The 23467-nt window shown below is 38.2% G+C and overlaps 2 protein-coding genes across 5 annotated transcripts in view; one reads left to right on the forward strand and one right to left on the reverse strand.

Moving 5' to 3' along the window:
* The window catches only part of LOC113036260 (leucine-rich repeat and fibronectin type III domain-containing protein 1-like protein), a 205031-nt gene that overhangs the window by 10798 nt on the left and 170766 nt on the right, over positions 1-23467 (forward strand). The gene's annotated exons all lie outside the window — the stretch shown is intronic.
* LOC113036261 (uncharacterized) lies at positions 9370-11267 on the reverse strand. Its single transcript, XM_026192477.1, has 3 exons — positions 10537-11267; positions 10156-10438; positions 9370-10023 (listed from the first exon to the last, which is right to left on the reverse strand). Exons 1-3 carry the CDS (start codon positions 10797-10799, stop codon positions 9370-9372), a joined length of 1200 nt encoding a protein of 399 aa, XP_026048262.1. The 5' UTR covers positions 10800-11267.

The raw sequence follows: 23467 nt of genomic DNA on the forward strand, positions 1-23467 counted from the left end.
TGATTTGTTAAAAATAAATACATAAATAAATAAATCAGCTAAGATTTTACAGCTATATTGAAGCCACAAAAATACATCTGGTCATATTTAGATATGTAGACAACATATTGCATTAAAATATTAATATATTCCCATTGTCCCACTGGTGCTTCCATTAATTATGTGTATAACAGGGCGTTTGCAAAAATCACATTGGACAAATCTTGCTTATGGCCACGACTATAGTGGAGATGGTTAGCTCGCTGAAATTAAACAGAGCTCCAGATTAAGTCATGAAAAAAAAATATATATAAAAAAGCAGAATTTTTAAATGAGCTGCAAACTGCAGTTAAACACACTTGCCATTACTAAAGACATATGTTGTTGCTTTGCAATTACAGTATTGATCAGTTGTTTTTAATGAAAGGCTTTTACTGTGAGTGCATCCTTTATGCGTTTAACATTTAACAGCATGCAAACTGCACTGGAGTCGTTTGAATACTAAATAATAAATATAAATCATTTAAAGAAGCATTTGAACTGAAAGTTGAATTTTGTTGACGTATTGACGGATGAACAAATATTTCTTAGCAATGCTCACAGTAATGACATCATGCTTACTGCATTGATTTGCTTTTTACATTACATAAACTAGATTACCAGTTTTTTGTATTCAAACTTTATTAATATTAAGTTGCATAATGTTATGTGAATTATTTAGGAGCTGAAAATGGATAATTGATTTAGAAAAAATGTTTCCCCAACTCACTTCATTTTTCTTTAAAACAGATGTTCTCTGTATAAATGTGGGTCTTTCTGTCTGTTGGCATGTGTTCGCATGTAACTGTACGTCCTGGTCAGGGTGACAGTGCAGACCTGACAAGCTAACCCAGATAGTGAGGGGAGATAGATTGAAGAGGAGTGTCAGCTCTCTCCTCTATATCTCTACATCTATTACTTGTGTCTGACAGAAGCAGCACTGCATGATGGATGGATGCTCCACTCTATCTCTATCCACTTCTCACTCCGCTCACTGTTTTCCTCTCACTCACGCATTTTTCACCACTTGGTTTTCCTTCATCTACCTGTCACTTGCGTGCATCCATTTTTTTTTTTTTTGTAATTTGTCTTTCTTCCGCTATATATTTCTCTTCCGCTGTGATCAACTTTCTTTACTTTTGGTGACAGCAGGGGCACGGTTGTGGTAGTATGTGTTTGTTTATGGGCAAGCGTTGAAGTGATAATGTAGAGATCTGCAGCTGGAGTTTCAAATTACTGTGACAGAATGATCTATCACTTTGTTGCTGCTTATCAGTTGTTGCTTACATTCACTTCTCTATACTCAGTGCTGCAGGCGGTTTTTCATAGTAAATGAACATGAAACAGTGCAGCGCACAGAAGGTAAAAACAGGAAATCTGATGCAGTTTGAAAGACATGTTTGATTGGCTGGGGTTGAAAATATAGCCTGTAAGATAGCTTTATTTAATGGGTTCCCACAGTTATTTTTCTTTTTTAGGAATGATGAGGTTATGTAAAGGCGAAGTGTCCGTCCCTTCACAACTGACCAGAATTGCTAGTCCTCCAAGGCTATTGGTCAAATATTTGTGCAGCTTGCACACGATGATCACCTAAAGGGTCTTCACCCAAATTGTGTTCACAGTCAAGGTCATATTGGTTGTTATATTACGGGCACTTTTCCATTTTTACAAAAATTGCTGCTTCCCATAGAGGATTTGTCAGATTTTAGTGAAACAAGACTGTTTTTTCCCAGAGATGACTGTTTACAAACCGATTTGACTTCTCAGTGGATTTTAATTCACATTAGTTTGTGCAATACAGCCAAGAAAACCTATCACTTTCTTTCTGTACTTCACACATTATAATAGCCTGTGACATATCATGAGCCAGATGAGCTAATGCGTTACTGATGTTTTTGTTTTCTTTTGTTGTTTTCTTTCGTTTTTGTTCTGTTTGTGTGTTTTTTATTGCAGTTATATAGTTTGCTGTATAAATTGTTCATGTTACATTGTAACACCAGCAGTTGGAGTCACGTTACTAAGACTTTGCATGTACTGTGAAAAATAAACAAAAAATAAATATAAAATTGACCTTGCTAATCAATTCTTGTTGGAAGGATGAGAGGCTGAGAGAATTTCCTTAACCTCCCAGTTTGAAGGGTTATCACTACACAAGGTATAATTATTCTTACACGTTTTGAAGTGCTGGAGTATCTTTGTGTCTCTGTCTAAAGTTCATACTTTCTGAAGCCTGTTTTAGATGCTTTCGAAAGCATCTAAAACAGGCTAAAATAAAAATTAAAAAAAACTAGGCAGTCAAATGCTTTTACGTGTTATCTGACAGACAGTCCCCTGATTATGCTTGTTAAAACACTGAAATTGCACAAATATGTAGGTGCAAAAGAAAACATCATGAGCTGTTGTTTAAATACATAAACCTTCTCATTGTGATCTTAATGACAGTGAATATTTACCATAGGATGTGATGTGGGCTTGTTGTTGTTGCATTATCTGTGGCAAACAACAGATAAACAGTTTGCCATCCTGAAGTCATTTTAGCTACACCTGAACTCAGGAGAAACACCTGGTCATGGGTTTTTGAAGCAGCAGCTAAAAACAAAAGTTTTACCCCTCAGCCTTGATGCTGAGCCCACTCAGCAGTTCACAGAGTGGGTGTTTATTAACGCAAGCTAAAAGGACAGACCCTGCTGGGTTGAAATGGTTCACTTGGCGCACCATGAACCCGATACTCTGCAACATAGTTCGAGGAATAATTAGAGACTTTAGAGGGCAATCTTCTGTAGATAATGGCACTCTTAAGGACAGGAAGCTTATAAAGCTCAGCAATAGTTCTAGCTTGTGCAAAGTATGTTAATGAACTAAGAAACTTAAATAAAATAATAATTGTTTAGCGGTGCTGGAAGCATAGCTTTAATCTGGACCACTTTATAATCTGACTCTTAGTCTGATCAAAATGTCCTTGCACTGCATTTTGAATGTCTGTTCAACACTGTTGCTCTCTGACTTCACATTCGCAGTATTGACTGTGCAGTCACTGTATTGTATGCTTAGCTAGTTACAATTCCCTCATGACACACTGTGGGAATTATCTCACTGTTGCTTTCTGGAAAGCTTGGCAGTGCTAATCAGAAATTGCATTTTTAGCTCCCTCTGAAAGGCAGAGTACTTTGTAAGTGCTCAGTGTGTTCGTATGTGAACATTATAAATAGATTGAAAAGAACACTGCGGAAATTCTTTAGATCAGTAAAGCATCAGATAATGCGTGAAGCTGGTAATGAGACACTTCATTTATGTATAGTGTTATGAACTGGGCGCGAGGTCGGGGCATCGCACATGAGAAAAAGTAAACAAGATTATTATGAACCTAAATAAATAAATAAACAAACAGGATGATGACATCAACAAAGGCTACAAAACAAAACTGCTAGGTGACCTTAAAGAACAAAAGAGAGGTCAGTGATCAAGCTGGATAACTAGTGAGGTCCAAATTACATTGCTGTATGCCATTTTTTAAGGTAATAGTCCTTCTGTTCTCTGCTTACTGGCTCCTAAACCAAGAAGCCAGAACCAACTGTTAGCAGACAAATGGGGAGGGATCCCAAATATGTTACCGAGACCTCGTCCATCCATCAGTTTTCCTTATCTGCTTATCCAGTTCCTGGAGTGGGAGCACAATGTGCTAGGTCAGGAGAGGTACACCTTAGTTTGCCGGAGCAACACAGAGAGACAACTGTTCACTCCTACGGTCCTTTTAAAAACCTAACCTGCTCACTAGCAGCTGAACATGTAAATAGTAGTTGACACGGTATTATTTTGTGTATTGGCATTCAGTTTGAAATTCTAGCGTTAATCTGATCCTACTGTGGACTGTGGGAGGAAGCTGTTGCAGCCAGAAAAAACAGCCACAAGGTTAACATGCAGACGATACATAGAGAGGGGATCCAGCCAGCTGGTGGGTTTGAACCTATGACCCTCTTGACAGTGTTAACTGTTATAGTACTGTACTGCCCTTCCTGCCACCCCTTGCAATATAAAGCCATCCTACATTTGCTTTTTAAAATATATGTGCAAAGTCTTTTTGCTCTCAGCATCTAAGAGATTTTTAATTTATACAAGAGCAGAATGTGCATTAGATTTCTTTTGAATATGTATGTGTACATGACATAAACTGTCTGCAGGTGCAGGTTAACACGAAAATCTTTCCATGTGTTTACATGTAGACATGCAGCAAAACACAACTTATATATACGCATATGGTTAACCTCTTATTCTACATTCGGTTCAGGCTTACCATCCCCACCTCTTTCTCCACTTTAAAGGTGCCTGTGAAGCTCCTGCTGCACGCTGAGTGTTGGTTTGATTGACAGTGGCTTGTGCTGGTGCCTGTGTGCGAGAGCACAAGCAGGAGCTAATGTGGTAAACAGCTGACACTGCATCATGAGGTGGGGAACCACTGATGGAAGCTAGAAGAAGCCAAACACAAAATGTACCACAAATGTACCCTAAAAATACTAAATATCTATGATAATGAATACCTATTGTTGAGTTAACATTATTGTGTAACATTTTATAGGGTTCTTTTGGTTTATTTGCATTTTTAAAAATTCATCACTGCCTGTTAAATGGCTCAGTAGACTTTCTCTTCAAATTCCATTTATGTAAATAAATGTGACAAAGAGCTCCTTTCATGATGATTCAACAAAGAAGTATCACCTCAGTGTATCGCTGACTCCATAGGTATTTGTACAGGGAAATAATGTTAGGTTTTGGTTGTGACAGAAGCCTTGGTTCTGATGGATGATGGTTCAGTTCTGATGGATAATGCCTATAATAACCAGCTGGTTCACTAGACCAGCATGTGGCTAAACACCTGGACGAGCCCTTCCCCTCTGCTTGCCCTCAGTTAGATCAAGCTATCTTCATCTGGGAGCTATTTGCTGCTGTTGTGCTATATACTCCATAAATCACTTTGTAGTGAAGTACAAATTACTCAACAAAAGCAAAATGGAAGGATTGTTAAGCCAAGATGTTGGCCTTTACGAATGGCATTTTGCAAAAAAACAAAAAAACAAAAACAAACCCTGATTGGTCTGATTTATGCAGATTTCCCAACATTAGTGTTCTAGTTCAGGGTGAGTATCATCGGTGCTCACGGGACATTTATAGCTTCGGTTTAATGGTGCAAGCCTTTACAGGTTTGAAACTGTGTGAGTCTGTGTGTGTGAGTCGAGTGTGTGACAGCTGTAGATGCCCTTGTCCCAGCTGTTCTGCTTTGCAGCCAACTCATTGAGCTGGCAGCTGTTACAATAAAGTTATAGGGTGTTGTCTCTATTCTTTCCCATGATAATACTGTGATAAATCTGGATTATTCATACTCCAGATTCATCAGTCTTATCTGGTATTGGTATTGGCTTGTACACTTGCCAGCCCACTCTATTGTGAGGATTACAGCAATACTGAGACTTAATGGTAAAAAACAATACACAATTTATTATTTAAATCACTTATAATATTACTATTAAATGGTATGTCAGTTCTGTTGTAACTGATTTTCTTTTCCCATGCTGTGTGCACTGTGCTCTCTGGAGTTTCTTCTTTACTTTAGGCTCGTTATCTTCAGTTCATGTTATTTATTTAAAGAGTCACCACAATGAATCATGAAGCGGATAATCTGGGAAGTTAAAATCACGGTGAATACTTTAAAGTTTTAGTGATATTCGAGGGCAGTCTAGGAAAAGTAAAAAGTACTAGAGGAGAAAATGACAGAATGTTTATCAGTATTTTGGGGGGGCATGCAAAGTCGTTCAGTCAGTCTATCCTGAAATGATTCAGGAAAGAGGACAGCATCTGGAGGACAGTAATATTAGGGTATTTTAAATGGCCATGGTGCAGGAACTAAGATTTCAACATAAGGTGCATCTTCATCTCAGTAAGAAGAGGCAGTGTTGGTGTGTTGATTTAAAATGCACATGCCCACCTAATAGCTGTCCCTCATGTCCTCTTTAGAAACCACATTTCTACCACATAGTATATGTTAAATGGATCAGCTCATGAACAAATGCGTATTGCTAATTAGAACTTAGCAACTCACTGAACAAGGTAATGTAAGGTAAATAAATGAGGTAAAATGTGTGGGTTTATCCTGAGTGGAATTTTACCCAAGAGCATCCGATTACATTAATGTCAGTTTTTTTGTTCTTTGTTTGTTTTTGTACAGTATTCAAATGTTTCTTTTTTATTCCTTTGACTTTATAGAGACTTCAGTAACTGATAAGGTTGCAAAACATGAAATAGTCATCCTTGCAAACAAGAAAACTGTGCTCTTAAAGACAAAACCATGATCTTTTCTCAAATTTAACCTTTAACCTTAAATGAACCACATTTGATAAAAGAAGACAAATACATGGCATGCACAACGCATAATTTGTGTATGACATGTCCAATGGATGCATTATTGGTATAAATGCCTTTAAGTCAGCAATTTAAAAAAGAACTACAGCATCGTGGGGTACTTGGAATGCAAATCCACTGAAATCCGTTGCTGATAAAATGTGAACAAATTGTACTAAAAAAAACCTCAACTGTTTTTTAATAAACAAAATCTTAAGGATTATGGCCGACCAGCTTAGTCTAAGACTGATTAATTGAATAAAAGCTCAGATGTATAGTGAACACGCTTTTCCTGTCAAGTGGTTTAAAAAAAAACTTAAGATGAAAGTGTGACCTCCAGAGTGAATTCTCTTTCTCTTAGACTGGTTTTAAAGATTCCTGTGATTATTTATAAAATATAAAAAAAAAATTAAAATACCGCAGCGTTGTAGTTGAAGACATGCATTGTTAACTAAACAGAAAAGTTGAAAGTCCACATAGACTGAACTGTCTTGGAGCTTTGAGGAATAAGATCCATGGACATAAACTGCACTGCTCAAGATCACAGAAACTGTGTGTATGAAATCTTCTTTATAGTGACTTTTCTCTGATTTCAGTCCCCAGGGTTTTAAATGATCACAGGAGCTTATTGTCACTCTGAACCAAGGTTTGGATCTTTTATTCTCTCACTCTTTATTTTATTTACAGTGAAAGTGGGGAACTTGCGCTTGCAGTTAAATGAGGTGTCGATCCACCACAAAAATGGAGACATACAGCTGAAAAGTTGAAGCAAACATGTTTTTTTGCCTTTCACTGTGATTTTCTTTATAAAGAAGATACAGTTTTATATCTTCTACTTGTTTTTTTTTTTTTTTAAAGCTGTTACACTTTCATGTTTAATTTTTTTATATGTATTTAGAAGTTGAATCCGAGGTCATATTATCATGGGATCACATTGGCTAAGACACTGGGTATGGTTTAATAATTACTATCTTATTACATGAACACTCAGTAATCAGTAGATCAAACCTGTCTTTGAACTCTGTCTCCGTTTTAATCTAAACTATCGCCACCATCTAATTTTTTATGATTGTATTGTAGCAAATCGCTCTGACATCATATGTGAATATTGTCGTCCAGTTTGCATCAAGTGCAGACTGACAAACACACCTGCTAGCAGGGCCGTGCAGAGACGTTTAAAGGGGCGGGTGCTCAAAGTTAAAAAGGGGCACATTGAACCAGGCTGAATAACAACACATTCATCAAGAATCTAATATGGGATTGCATCATACTACATCACTGTTGCAAGGTGGCCTTGTTGTCTTCCTCCTTCATCTCCTCATCTCATCTATCACTCTCCACTTGCTGTCCATCTGAGAACAAAGCACAATTTGCTATTGCAATAAACTATTATTTAATTATCCACACTTAACAACTCCTGCACTTAATCTATAATAAAATGATGACAGAAAAATGTTATAGAAGCAAAACATTCCAGTTGTGCTTATTATTATTTTTATACTGGAATACCTCTCCAACAACTGGTACATGTGTTAATGTTACCTGTGCTCTTTGTAATCCAGCTGCTGAGGGATCCACTGCCTTTAGCAGCCTCACACAGCTCCTTTTGTTACTGTTTCCTCCTCATGTCCTTACCAGGCATGTCTGGACAATGTTATATCACGAGTAATAATTTAAAAAGTCTATACACATAAAACACACACATGCACACACACACAGTGACATTTTAGACCTTCTTCAGAACACTTCAGAATACTGTATATACTATGGCCACAAGTTTCCATCATGGTGCTGATCCAGAATCCTTCCCTTATTATTTATTATTAGAGCTACAATAATAAAGCAGTGAGGGGAAAAAAGTAATGAATATGAAATAATGTATTTATGATGATTCCATTTGTTTCACTATCCACTCTGTGCAGGGGCAAAGCTTATTACATTTTTACAGTTTTTTCTGAATGCTTAAACCCTAACTGTGATTCCTGTAGCACAATCTCTAAAACTATTCAGACTTATAGCAAAACCACTCACTGAGTTTGCAAAACTAAAAGCACAAAAACTGCTTTGCACTCAGTTTGCAATTTTGTAACACACACTTTGCAAAACTGTAGGCACAATTCACTGCACAACACTCAATTACCAAATTTCCAACACACTCCTAGCAAAAGTATACACATGTATGGCTATCATTAACACTAATTTGCCAACTGTCTGGCACACTTTCACATGTGAAAACTTTTTTAGATAATTAGTTCACTTTGCAATCAGCCTAAGCACTATACAGTTTTTTACAGTCGCTAACAAGCGCCTACCCATACTTCAGATACTTTTTCTAAACTCTTAACACAGACCCACACCTACAAAACACAATTGGCCAAATGGATAATAACCTTCCCAAAAATACACTTTGTTAAATATATACTAACTCCTCATTTCAAAATTAGAACACATCTTTCTCTGCACACACTAACTGTACAAAAACACTATAAATCTGACTCAAAATGAAATTAGTCTGTCAAAGAATAACACTTGTTTTCACCTCACAAGGTACATGCAGTCAATCAAAGTACACCAGGTTTCAAAATACTGGCTATTATTGACATTACAAAAACTGCATAGACTTTTATGTTTCAGTTTTACAGGTATTTGCATGCGAAACATGCAATCCACCATATTGACACCAGAAATGTCTTGGTTGGTAACTGTATGTCCACATGTACAGTAATGTTCACATTCAAAAGCATTCCAGTAAAAAGCAAACAAGTTTTTGTTTCTTTACTGTTTACCACAGGAGGTACAGTAGAAACACGGTATGATAGGACAGAGAAAGTTTTACAGTATTGCTTACAGTGAACAAAATATCCATGAAACACACAAGAGCATTCTGAACAAAAAAACAACAGCAAAAAGCCAAGATAAAAAGGGGGGGAGGGGGGCTAATAAAAGGCAAAAAAGTTGCATCTAATCTCTGCGATCTTCAGGGTTAGGCCACATGTTTTCATCAACATCACATCTGATGTTATCCAAGTCGATGCACCTGGGATAAAACCGCCTGGTATGTCGGATCCACCCTTGGCAATCGTCAACTGTGATGTCCCTGGAGCCAGCATCCATGGCTTCAAGGAGGGACATCTGGTCATGTGGCTGATGGTCATAAACCTTCCACCTCCACGCAGAAAAGAACTCCTCTCTGGGGTTGAGGAAAGGTGAATAGGGTGGAAGGAAGAGACTTACCAGTCTTGGGTGGACTTCAAACCATGTTGTTATTGCTTGCGAGTGATGGAAAGCCACATTGTCCCAGGTAATTACAAAGGTCCTCATGTTTTCACCCTCCTGACCCTGCTCTGGAACCAAGCGCTGGTGGAGATCATTGAGAAAGGCAAGCAAGCGCTCTGTATTATAGGGTCCAACCTGACATTTGTGAAGGAGTAATCCTGCATTTGCAATTGCTGCACACATGGTAATGTTTGCCCCTCTCTGTCCTGGCACATCAACTGTGGCCCTTTTTCCAATTACATTTCGTCCACGTCGACGCCTTTTGGCCAGATTGAATCCTGCCTCATCGATGTATATGAATTCATGAGGGGCCTGGTTGGCCTCCAATTCCATAACTCTCTGAAACAAAGTTTATGTAAGTCATGTTAGTACTGTATACCATACTGTACTGTAACCTAGTATTGTGTAGGTTACCTACTTGCAAAGTGCAAAGCTTATAGAACTGGACATTGGATTGAATATACACTGTACCTGGACATATTGTCGTCGTAGCTCCTTGACCCTCTCACTGTTCCTCTTAAAGGGAACAGTGTAGAGCTGCTTCATCCGCACTCTGTGTTTGGACAATGTCCGCGAAATGGTTGTGAGGCTGATTCTATCGATATTGTCGAATATCTCATGGTCCGCCACAATTCTAGTTTGAATTTCACGCAGTTTTATTGCATTATTTGCAGTAACCATTTCCACAATGGCAAGCTCCTGATCATTACTGAGGAGCTTTCCTCTTCCCCCAGAGGGTGGAAGACGTTGCATTCTTTAGAAAGACAAAAAATTCAACATATGCATTACTGTATGACCATATTGACATGTCAAGTGAGAATAGGAACAATCCATGTAAAATGCAATACTTACCTGTTGGTTTGTTGAAAGGTGCGTATAATGGAGGCAACCGTTGACCGCCTCAAATTGGGCTGCAGTCTTTCACCAGCCTCTCTTAGTGAAAGACCATGGTTGATTACATGGTCAATGATAGTGGCACGGATTTCATCACTGACTACTGTTCTTGCTGCCCTTGGAATGCCACCACAACGCATTCTTACACCTCTACCTTGCCCTCTCCTTGGGCCTGCTCTTCTCTCTGGGCCCCTTGCTCTTACTCCTCCTCGACCAGACATTACAGTGTTTGTCTTTTTGTTGTTTCCAAAAACATCACTCTTCAAGGTCTTGCCTTATGAACCCCACTGAGTCTAAGCCAGAATGGAAGAAGCTGTGGTTGGCCCAATTTACCCAACATAAATCAGCTGTGTGTCAATTATTCAATTGTTTGTTTGTTTACAGCTGAGATATATTTTTGATATTGATATTGTTTTTGTACTGATATCATTGCAGGGGCAGAGGTTTTTATACTGTATCTACGGTTTGGAATATTGTTTTTGCTATTGTGGGATGTTGTGTGTTAACATTCGTAGATACTACAAGAACAGTCCATAGTTTTGTTGGGAGGTATAACTTGTCTGTTAAGAAAATGTAAGCATTGTGGAAATGTGTTCACTGACTGCATATTGGGTGAACACGACATGAAATGTGTGAATGGTATGGCCACAACAGACCGATCCTGTGCTAATTGTGTTTAGAGTTTTGCAAATGTGACAACTGTTTGGACAAACGCTTGTTAGCGACTGTAAAAAACTGTAATACAGGTAAGCTGTGTGTGCGGAGTACAATGGAGGGAGCAGAAAGAGTGAGAAGTAGAGGAGGCCGAGGAAGAGGACGTGGAGGTGAAGAAGTAGGATGAAGAGGACGACAAGGACAAGGAGGAGCAAGAGGAAGACGAGAAGGGGGGAGAGGAAGGGTAGGAAGAGTAAGAAATAGAATTGCTGATGACATCAGAGCTACAATAGTGGACCATGTAATCAACCGTGGAATGACCCTGAGGGTAGCTGGCCAACGGGTCCAGCCTAACTCGAGCCGCTACACTGTAGCAAGTATCATAAGGACATCTTGAAATGAGAATCGGTTAGCACAGTCACTTCGCACAAAGATTTGTAGCACTGCCATATGCCAATGAGAAACACACCAATACCATTGATGTAGAAATACTGAAATTGTTACTTTACAGAATTGCTAGATGACCAGATGCTGGGGGCAGAGGAAGCATGTTCACTGCAGACCAAGTAACCCATATAGCAGAGGTGGGACCAAGTCATTGTTTTGCAAGTCTCAAGTAAGTCTCAAGTCTTTATCCTCAAGTCTCAAGTCAAGTCTCAAGTAATGTCAGGCAAGTCAGAGTCGAGTCTCAAGTCACTGGTGTAAAAGTCCGAGTCAAGTCTCAAGTCTGAAACTTTGAATTTCAAGTCCTTTCGAGTCTTTAAAAAAAAAAAAAAAAAAAAAAGCATGTTGCAGTTATGCTAAATGTAAATATTAGACCATGTAATTTTAAAATCTGTGTTTTTCTCAACACATGACAAAATAGTGAACTTAGAAAATATACACAAATTGTAAAATTGCACCTCTTTAAAATGCAGCTCAATTAAACCTAGCTCCAAGAATAATTTTCACCGACAGTTCTGAGATAAGCTGCATGTTATTCTTGGATGCGGTTGTAGGACCAGCTTTAAAATCGCATGACAAAAATATCATACATATTAAAAAAAACTGCATCACCAACGTAGCCTGGACAACATTTGCTAGTTAGATGAAGTCAGCTATCTCATCGTAGCATATTTATATGCATATTTATAATCATACGGTTCTTGGAGTGAGTGCATACACTCATGAAGTTTAGTAACTTCAGGTCACTGCAACAAGCCCAGGTACAGTTTACCGCCGGATGGGTGCAGGACCTTGAAATGCACCGTGTAGAACGAAAGACCATCGTACGTATCATAAGTTTACCAGTCTCACAAATCGTCGTCATAAATACACATTCCTTAACCGTTTATTAATAGGACCTTTGAGCTCAACGGTAATTAATTAGTAGTGGAAATAATTTCTGGTAGCATCACAGAAATGTAGCAGTGACAATAATATTGTATGCTGTAATCGTACTGGGCAATTAGTGATACAAAAAACCTGTTTTATCCTGTGAATAAAAGTATATGTTTTTGTCAATGTACCATAATAACAGAAGCGAAACGCAATATTGTGTCAGGACAATTCACTATTTATGCACAATAAATAAAGGAGCATAGCGCGACAATTTCTGTTCAGCGCCAGACTTGCTTGTAACCTATATCACCAATTATGTTAAGAAAAATGACGCATTAACTACAACAGCAGACTGACCTTTGTGTAAATGCTTGGAGCAGACTAACCTGTGAGCTGGAGGGTTCTGGGACGTTATATTTGGTCTTAGAATGGCTGCAATCCAGGACACCCGTCGCCTCTTTGTTACTTCGGAAACATGGCTCGAACAATTTCTCTTCAACGACGTAATCCGATAACAACCGATCTCTTTACCCGTCGGCTTCCCGTGGCTGTCATGCGACCGGCTATTGCAGTTAATAATACAACAGCTTCTTGACATTTTTGTGTTTCTTTTTATCGCTGTATAACTGATTTTAATTGAAAGCCTAGTACCGCTTGCCACGAGTTCCCAGAATCCTTTGCGGTTCTACCCGTGAATGACGTCACATTTTCAATCTCTATATAATATGCATGTTAAATTTTATATTTGGGGTAAAATATCAAGTCTTTTCAAGTAAACCGGTTCAAGTCCAATTCAAGTCCCAAGTCATTGGTGTAAAAGTCCAAGTCAAGTCACAAGTCTTAGAACATTTTTTCAAGTCAAGTCTAAAGTCATAAAATTAATGACTCGAGTCTGACTCGAGTCCAAGTCATGTGACTCGAGTCCACACCTCTGCCATATAGTCATTATGGCGATTGCAAATAATCCTATACTTGGAAATAAACACTTGTGTTTGTTTTGATGTGTTTGAATAAACAGCAGTACTTGAAGTTTGGATCCCTCTATGCTTATGGATCTATGACAGAAGTAGCTCAAACTGACATAGCCTACCTTGTGCACAGAGGAAGCAAAAGCCAGATGTGTTTTGTATTCATACCATCAGTGTGCAGTTGGCGCATTGTGTGCTTAGTAGATGATGGCTTGTGTGTACTGTTTGATACGGAAACACCATTTTTACGAAGGTGTGAAGAGTTAATCTAGCTGTGTTCACTTTTGCAAGAGAACTACAATGTTTTGATGATTGGGTGACAGGTTTTCTTATTTGTGTGAAGAGTTTTGCAAAATTAGCCAATAGTTACAAAAAATGTGCTTACGCAATCAGAAAAAACTAAACTGTAGAGATACAATAATTTTACTGCTGTAAAATCAACATTTTCTCTTATTTAAAATATAAATCTAATATAATCTGATTCTTAATGTATGTTCTTTAAAATACAGTGTGTGTTTAAATATCATAATTATAATAATCCATAATTATGTGGACATGCATATTAGAAAGTTTTTAGTGAAATATAAGCCCTCCTGAAAAGCAGGAAAAGCCCTGTAACTTACTTAAAAACTAAATATGTTCACTAAAACGGTGACAGAGCTACAGACCCATGACAGCCTGACACAGGTAGCCAGCAGCTATGACCAGCACTACTTGTGCAGTTAATAAAAGGACAGGTAATGTTTGTCACGCTGTTACACACACAGCACGCTCGTTTGTTTCGTCAGTTGACACAAGACAACTTACCAACGTGTACATAACTCCTGTGTGCTATGGACAACAGTGTACGCTGTACACCTACTTACTGGTTTTTGTCGCATCAGTCTGTCTCTGAGTTAATTTGTGTTTCTCCTACAGCTCCGGGTGCTCTTTGTGAGCTCGTTCCCGGCTCGTAACCAGTGCGCTCTGCCGTCAAGGGCGATCATTGGTTAATGGCCATCATGTGACTGATGCAAACCAGATCCTTTTATTTAGCAAAACTGTGATTAATAGTTAAATATTATCGTTGAGGGGCACAGACAGGACTCCGCACGCACACACACATTAAAAAAAAAAAAAAAAAAAAAAAAAAATTGCCTCAACAAAAGGGTACTTTGGGCACCCATCAGGAAAGGGGCGGGTGCTCAAGGCCCTTTTGCCCCCCCCCCCCACGTGCCTGCCTGCTAGAGTCCTAACCTTTGTATCCACCTGTGTGCTAGCTCCCACTACAGCAGACTGCGTCTTGCAATGATAATCCCCCACCCATCTTCCCAAACACACATGCACACACAGACTCAAAGGAGTTTAGCGATACTAGATACAATGCAGCAACTGGTGATCTTTCTTTTTCATTATCAGTAAAACAGCATGTTTTCAAATTTTTATTCTCTGGTGTGATTATTTGAAAAAAAAATTTACAGACTGTTCACTATGTTAATCTCCGTAATTGTACTGTGGTTTTTCATTCCCGTGAGTGTTTCATTTGGCCTAGACTGCATAATAAACACCTGCTTTATATCACAGTGATGTGGGATGGTGTATATTAAGCGTTTTAAGACAAAATCATCATGGGTCCTTTCTTATTTTTTCTACACTCTCTTGAATATCCTGTGTTTCAATTTGGGACACCACAACAATCGCTTGAAACCAAACTCTCTTTCTTTCTTCTTCTCACCCGTCTCTGTTCTATAATTCTTTTTCTTCTTCTTTACTTTGAAGGAGACTCAGGAAGACCTGATGTGTGATTGAGGCAAGGTGAGTGCTTTATCGTCAGCACCGGGTGATGATTATTTAATCATGGTAGACAGATAAAGCGATATTTCATTACACTGTCAGTAAGGTGGCAAGGTTACAGTATGTGTGTATTTTGGTGCAGAGATAAAGTCATTGATGCTAGATGTGTCTACAGCTGTAGCTTAAGGCAGAGAACAAATTCTTTTTAATCCCTACTGTTATCATCGTATGCATTATTAATTAGACAGTTTATAATCTTACAGGGATAGTGACAGTTGTAGATAATGATTATTTTATTAATGACCTGGGGTCCAAACTTTTAAGACGATGCTTTGTTGAATTTCCCATAGTATAGAAAAAGAGCGTTCTTCATAATTTAGCTAATTACTTTTTTTTTAAACAGGCATTTTGCTTTCAATGTTCATGTTGAACCTTGTTTAAAAATACACCTACCGCCTGTAGAAAATCTAAAATATTATTTTACTGTGTGATTTAGTTTTGTTAATCAAAGCAATAAGCTCTCATTTTAGCTACAGTTTACCCCTCAGGTGTTGCCCTTTCTATGAAAGATACCAAGGATCAATAGATTTTGTAGTCATTTATACACACTTCATTTTCTTCTTTCGGGACAAATCATTTTTGATGCTTCTCTAGAAATACAATAACAGAGCCTTTTGCTGTTAACCAGAGCTGTGTATGTACACTTTGTGTAAACTTGAAATACTATCAAGTCCACCAAACAGGTTTATTTTGTAAGAAAGAGCAGTGTATAAATTTAAGTCCCATCCTGAGGAGGGAGGTGGTAGGTGTGAGACACAGAGGCATATCTGTCACCCTGTGGTGTGGGGACTGACTCTCATTCATGCCCATATTAAAGTTTCAGTTTCATTCACTGTTTATTTGCTTAAGTTTAGACACAAACTGCAAGATATACTAAAAGATATACTAAAAGATATACTAAAAGATTAGAGATGGCACGATACCACTTTTTTATGTCCGATACCGATACCGATATCATAAATTTGGATATCTGCCGATACCGATATGAATCCGATATAATAATAATAATAATAAATTTTATTTATGAGCGCCTTTCAAGTCACCCAAGGACACTTTACAATAGGATAAAACACTTAGTAAAACAATGGCAGAATAAGAACAATAAAATAAAGCACAAGATAAAATGAACAAACAGTGGATTCACAGTGAATATGCAGATTTGAACAGATGAGTTTTGAGTTGGGATTTAAACTGGGGGAGAGAACCAATATTTCTTATTTCAGGGGGCAGAGAATTCCACAACCTGGGAGCAGAGCAGCTGAAAGCTCTGCTTCCCATGGTGGTGAGGCGGAAGGAAGGTACAGTAAGCTGGACAGAAGAAGAAGAACGAAGTGAACGGGCAGAACAAGTGGTGGTTAACAGGTCAGAAAGGTAAGAAGGAGCGAGGTTATGAAGGGCCTTGAAGGTGAGCAGAAGAAGTATAGTGTTTTTTAATCAACAAAACTGTTTTTTAAATATCTTGCTGCATTTTGTATAAGTTCATACTCAAGTTTAAAACAACAACTACACTAAAGCTATTCTGTTATACCTGTATGCAAAAAAAAAATATTTCATAGTTCAGCAATACTGATCAATCTAATAAACTTAAACCTACACCATCCTCCCTATTCTGGTATTTTAAAGAGTACTTAGCATAAATATTAAGCAACCTAACTAATAGGGTTCCAACTCCCAGCAACAACAAAAATAAAAAAATAAAAAAATAGGGAACCACCCCTCACGCTCCACCTCATGATGCTTAATCGACGTAATCAACCTTAATTTGATGCAGTGTGAAAAAAAATGCACAGAAATCAATTATTTTTCAAGAAATATTAAATAGATTCAACATCTTTCTTCAACAAAATTGCAGACTGCACAGATGGTACCTTCCCAAAGGAAAAAGTACTATAGCTTACTAGGGTATATATATATTAGACTTAATAGTCACTATATACAGTAATTGACTTCTATTCATTTTACATCAAATTAAAACTTTGGGTGTCAGATAATTATTTATTAAAAGCTAGACATTTTAAATGAGAATAAGAAAGAAAAGTATGTCTTTGTGCCCCCTTTTCCCTGTTAATGCCCTATCGGCCCCCCTGGCTAAACTTTGCTAGATCCGCCCCTGCACAGTTACCAGCGTCAGCTACGTAGAAAAAGATCCTCGAGTAGAAAGTAATATTAAATACATTCTAACAACAGCTGATCAAGCTTAAACGTGCTGCTGTTGTTCAGCCGCTGGTTTCCTCTTTCTGGTGACACGGACTTGAGACAGAAAAGCCGATCAGCTGATCGTTAAGCAGTTTCATGATTGAAGTAGCAGCAAGAAGAGGCAGTCGCTCCATATATCGTTTGTTAAGCTTAACGCAGGAATGCTTTACAAACATTCAGAGATGGACTTACACACTTGCTTTACTTCTCTCGGGATAACTTTGTCGGAGATGAAATGCCGGGTTGCTAGCGAAGCTCCAAATGCTATCCAGACCACCGACAGGTCCCGCATGCCACAGCCGCTCTATCAGGTGATGCATACTGCTCCGACTTGCTAACGTTCTGAGGTGAGTTACGGCATGTTGCAAGTTTTGTGAGGTGCTTTCGTGATATTTAATGGATCGGATTACATTTTTTATTTTTCTCCGATATCCGATCCAGTAATTTAGGTCAGTATCGGACCGATACCGATACGTAATATCGGATCGGTCCATCTCTATAAAAGATATACTAAAAAGGGCAAAATAGCACCTGAGTACAATCCCTTAATAGTTCTGATAGATGTGTGGTCAGTTTTATGGGTTAATTTTTACAAAGGTTGTGCAGTTTTCTAAACATGGGCACAGTCACTTCATTTCAATATCGAGCACAAAAATAAGAGACGCTTTCTTCAATTGTGAATCTTGGCACAATTAGCCGTAAATGACATGTCGCAGATGTTAGGAAATCATCATATATATATATACAATTAATAATATTAAGTTAAAAAAAATCGATTTTTGAGATTATAAAGGTGCATTTAAAGATTTGACAACAGCAGACATGTATATACACATTCACAGAGCAGATTTGTGGAAGTTTCCTGATTTTAAAAAGAATCTACTGGTTCCATTCATTCACTTCCTCTTATCCTTATCAGGGTCACAGGGGGGCTGGAGCGTATCCCAGCTGTCACACAGAGAGAGGCGGGGTACATCCTGGACAGATCGCCAGTCTGTCGCAGGGCCAACACAGAGAGACAGACAACCATTCACACTTACAGGCAATTTAGAATCACCAATTAACCTAACCCTACTAACTGCATGTCTTTGGACTGTGGGAGGAAAACGGAGTACCGGGAGAAAACCCACTCAAACACGAGAAGAACATGTAAACTCCTCACAGATGGTGGAGTCAAACTGAGAACCTTGCTTTGAGGCAACAGTGCTAACCACCTCGCCATCGTGCTGCCCTATCCATATCAGTTTATGTAACAGGTTATGTTTTGAAAATGTAGGTTAACGACTGCTTGGGGTTGTTTTAGTGAGAGGATAGTCTCCCAAGAACTGATCTGACATTCTTATGTTGTGGGAGATTTTAATGAGGCATATAATCTGCTTTTTAGAAGAACTCTACAGATCATATCATTAACTAGTTGCACTTTTGTCGCATTAATAGTTACGCTGTAGCTTGTCTCATACACATTCAATTGACAGCGCTGAGAAGGTGGAGACAGCAAACAGAAGTTTTGCCTCAGCTGACACTAAAGAATAACTGTTTCTATCTGCAATCAAAACCTTGATTTAAAAGCATTCCGATTCAACAAACTCAAACATGTAGAAAAGTACTATGTTTTACTGCACTGAGAATTTAAACAATGGCAGTCTTTTCAGAAACATATTAACTGTTATAGACAAGCTAAAATAAAGCTGTCTGTATAAAGATAAATGCAAGCTTACTCTCCCAGAAAGTTGACTCAGTTCATCTGGAAACAAATGAACTTGTTTTCTCTGAGTCAACTTTCCAGGATATTCTCACCTGGATCATTGAGCATGTATTGAGACAAGCTCAATTTGCCATATATGATCAAATTTGGCATTTTTATGAAAATAGTTATACTAGCAGCTGCAGTGTCTAACGAGCAGCATTACTTGCATGAAATGAATTCATGTCAGCAGTACAGTTTTTAACATCTTAATCCTGTTCATTTACTCTGTGATGTCATGTCAGCAATATTATTTATCATTCAGTACATTTGTTACCTTACTTTTTACAAGTTTCCAGGATAGATACTGTATGAATCACCACTTTTGGTCTAAAGGGTGGATGCAGAGGTCTGGCTTGGCTTTACAGTCTCAGACTGTGGAGTTTGATTCTGCCTTAAAAATGTAAAAATCTTTTTGACAGCATCCAAGAGACTCATTAATGGGTTTCATTGTGTCCCAGTATTCTTCAGTCTATATCATATGAGTGTGATATCCTAATCAAGAGCCTTAAATCTTTTGAATGCTTTTTTTTTTTCTTTTTTCCTCTCTCCTTACTTACTTCCTTACTCTCCCCATATTGTATTTTCTTGGATCATTACTTTCTTGTTACTGTAAGATAAACCAGCTTAAAAGCACCACAAAAAACTCCTGTGGAATGATGTCAAGTCCAAACTAAATGAGTGTTTTGACTATTAACAGGCAAAATGCAAAGAACCAGTTTTCATTTTAGGCATTTGATTTCAATGTGCAAAGGTCTGCTTGTCTCGTAATTTGGTGTTGTTGACAGTGCAATTCGCAGACTATTTTTGTCACTGCACTCCATAGTTGTGCGTGCATGCATGTGCAAGCAAGTTACTGTATGTGATCACTCACCTAGCCTTATATACACAAGTGTGTGTGTGTGTGTGTGTGTGTGTGTGGGGGGGGGGGGGGGGGGGTTGTGTGTTTGCAATAGCTGTGCAAGAGCAGCAGCTTTATAGATTGGCAATCAGTGCTGTATGTAATTTACCAATTGATCCCTATCAACTGCCATTATTCTTGTGAAACAGTCTAAACTGCTCACTTATCTGCTGTTTGCTGTATGCATTTACAAATTATATCTTCCAAACGCTTTCACTCAGTCCCTTATCTTCACTCAGTTTTTTAGTTCATCTCTTTCTATTTTTCTCTTGAACGCTTTCACATTCGCACACTTGCTCTTCTTGTTAAGATAGAGGCTACATCAATACTGGGGTTTGCAACCTTTTTTACACCTTAAAAGAAAATCAATTATAGCCAGTGACTGGCATGTCAATGTCTGCGGTGGTGTAAAGTTTTTCCCTTGTCCAGAGTGTCTGTCTCCTTGTCTGCTTAAGAGTCTTAAATGTCTGTCAGGCAGGAGAAGAAGAATCACCTTTCAAGTTCATGGTAGGTTTCTTTGATATGATATCAGTCAGATATCTGTGACTGTGAGATCACAGTAGTACAAATAAGTTCTGCATAGTATATTACTTTTATGCTACAGACTTTGTAATAGAATATTTTCCATCCTATATAGAGCACACCCCATGCCAGTCTGTTGTCTTTCTGTAATATGGAGAGTTTATGATTTCCTGAGGTTAAAAGCTCCCCAAAGTTGTAATTGGCCACATTGGGGTATTCAGCTAAATGCTAATATCAGTGTAATATTATATTCTAGATCAGTGTTAACAACCTAGTGATTAGCAAGATACATTTTTTGCAGTGTTCACTGTCTTTTACCTCAGTTTACTGCTTTATAGCAATTAGCCCTAAAGTATAGTTGAAGCCAGTGGTACTGATATTAATTATTAAATGCTGTATAAATTAAACAGTGACCTAATAATAGTGATAAATACAAAAATATAAGCCCCACCAAAGGTATTAGTGTCAAATATTGTGGAATGTGGACCCAAACACAGATTTGAAATGCCAACATGCGACAGAGAGACAAAGTCCATCGATCAAAACGGGGAAACACACACGCAGTCAAACAGTACAACACAACAAGGAACTAAAGTAAACTGAAGCTTTAAATACACTGAAGATAATGAGAAGGACAAGACAGAACTGAAGAAAACAAGATGAGATGGAGCCAATCAATAAGAACAAGACAGGATGTGAAATGAAATACAAAGCACAAGGGCAAGCACAGGACTCAAAATAAAAGTGGAAGTAACATAGAGACAAGTAAACATATGAACTTGGCAAGAAGGGAAAGACTAAGAAAACTAAAACTAGAGACAAATAGCCTAAAGCAGAGTACTAACTGAAATTAATCTTTACCTAAACAAAGAACTAAGACTGAAGAGTCCTAGGACAGTGTCAATCAAGAACAAGCTAACTTAAGAACCAAGTGGAACATCAAATACTAAAGAGGAATTTAAAAGTCCACAAACTAAAAAACACCAAGAGTCCAGGTCCTGGACCATGACAGTTTGAGACATTTGACTCAAAAACAGAAATACACATATGTGGACATTTCATTACGCTGTTTAGGAATCACATTCTTGTCCTAATCCATCCAGGTCATGTTATAGTTTACCGGGTGGTACAGCATGAGAACAACCTGCGTGTATGTATTAAATCTAAAAGCATTGCATTACAAGAAAAGTCAGCGGATTGCCTGTTGATTCTCTAGGGAGCAGAGCTGTCTGTACAATTTCACAGCAATCCATCCAGCAGTTGTAGACATATAGTACTTCAGCCTGCACACGAAAGTAGCAATTCTAGCCAGATAAATGCAATGTAAAGGAGAGCAACAGAATAACTCCTCTGTAACACAATGTTTTTGTTCTACTGGTATCAGCATGGCTTTGGGCCATTGAGAGGCAGGCATCCCACTGAATCCCAGGAGTTGTGGGGATCCCACAGGGATGGGAGTGCTATTACACTGTCATATGAGCCAGGCTGACATGAGGAAGCAAACCCCATAGTGGACAATCTACTGAGGGAATTTAAATCTTTGGTTATGTCATTTTACGATTGCTTTCTGCATTTTATATACTATGGCGTCTTCATAATAGGTTCTAGATATATAGTAATCCATCTAAAGCACAATTCAGAAAGTTAGCCTCTAGTGTTTCTGTGTTCTGCTGTGAAATGATAATAGCTACTGTTATTAATTTTAGCTTCATGATACTTGAGTGTTTCTCAACCCCTAGTTGTTTCCAAGACTTAAATCTTGCATTATATTTTTTAGTTTTGCTCAAAGTCATTTTGGATTTCATCACTGTTTAGAGGTTTGTCAACCCCCCCCTAAAGAATATCATTCTGTTTACCACAAAGATGAAAATACAATCGAAGTAACAGAAAGACCTGGGCACTATAATGACACCATGCCACAAATTAAATTTTATAGTTAACTTGAATGGATTGCACAGGAAAGTCTTTTTGCCACGAACTTAGTATAAAAAAAACATGCTGTCTGCAATCAAAGAAAGAGGCAGGAGTGCTAGTGGTATGAATCAAACCCATGTCTCAGGTGTAATCATCATCATTCTTTTTTTATTCTTTTCTCTTTCATTATTATTATTTTTATTGCCTTCGGTTAGCTTTTCATTAAGTGTAGGGACCAAATCGACTGGGCAAAGATCACAGATTGGGTTAAATAGAGCATTTTTGCATCAATCATGTGCTAGATGGGCTTCCTCTATTTCTTGAGTGCTGAGGTGATGAGTTCCACCCCGCCTAATAAATGTGGTGACATGATTAGCGTTGTGACTTTTTCTGAATTTGTTTGTTGCTGAATCACAAAAGACTCTACAACTCCAAGGTTATGGTCTGGTAAGGCAAATATACACTCACCAGTCACTCTGTTAGGTACCTCCTGTTAGTACCTGGTTGTGTCACCTTGTGCATTCAAAACTGCCTTAATTCTTCATGAATGAACATAAATTCAACAAGGGGCAAGTAACTACACTGATGTGATAGCATCAAACATTTGCTGGAGATTTATCGGCTGCACATCCATGACTCTGACTCTAATCTCCCATTCCCTGTTAGATTAATGGTGGCTGTGGAGGCCATTTGAGTACAGTGAACTCACTGTCATGTCCAAGAAACCAGTTTTATATTTTTTGAGTGCTAGCTGGTTGGAAACAGCTATCAGAAGTAAACTGTAGTCATAAAGGGATGGACATGGTCAGCAACAATGCTCTTGAACCAGGATAGCGG

This window comes from Astatotilapia calliptera, chromosome 14 (genome assembly GCF_900246225.1).
Source record: "Astatotilapia calliptera chromosome 14, fAstCal1.2, whole genome shotgun sequence".
NCBI classification, from domain to species: Eukaryota; Metazoa; Chordata; class Actinopteri; order Cichliformes; family Cichlidae; genus Astatotilapia; species Astatotilapia calliptera.

Coding starts and splice junctions, on each gene's coding strand:
- LOC113036261 (XM_026192477.1), bottom strand. CDS start 10,799: ATGTCTGGTCGAGGAGGAGTAAGAGCAAGGGGCCCAGAGAGAAGAGCA. Junction 10,439..10,536: donor ACCTTTCAACAAACCAACAG/GTAAGTATTGCA, acceptor GTCTTTCTAAAG/AATGCAACGTCTTCCACCCT. Junction 10,024..10,155: donor TACGACGACAATATGTCCAG/GTACAGTGTATA, acceptor ACTTTGTTTCAG/AGAGTTATGGAATTGGAGGC.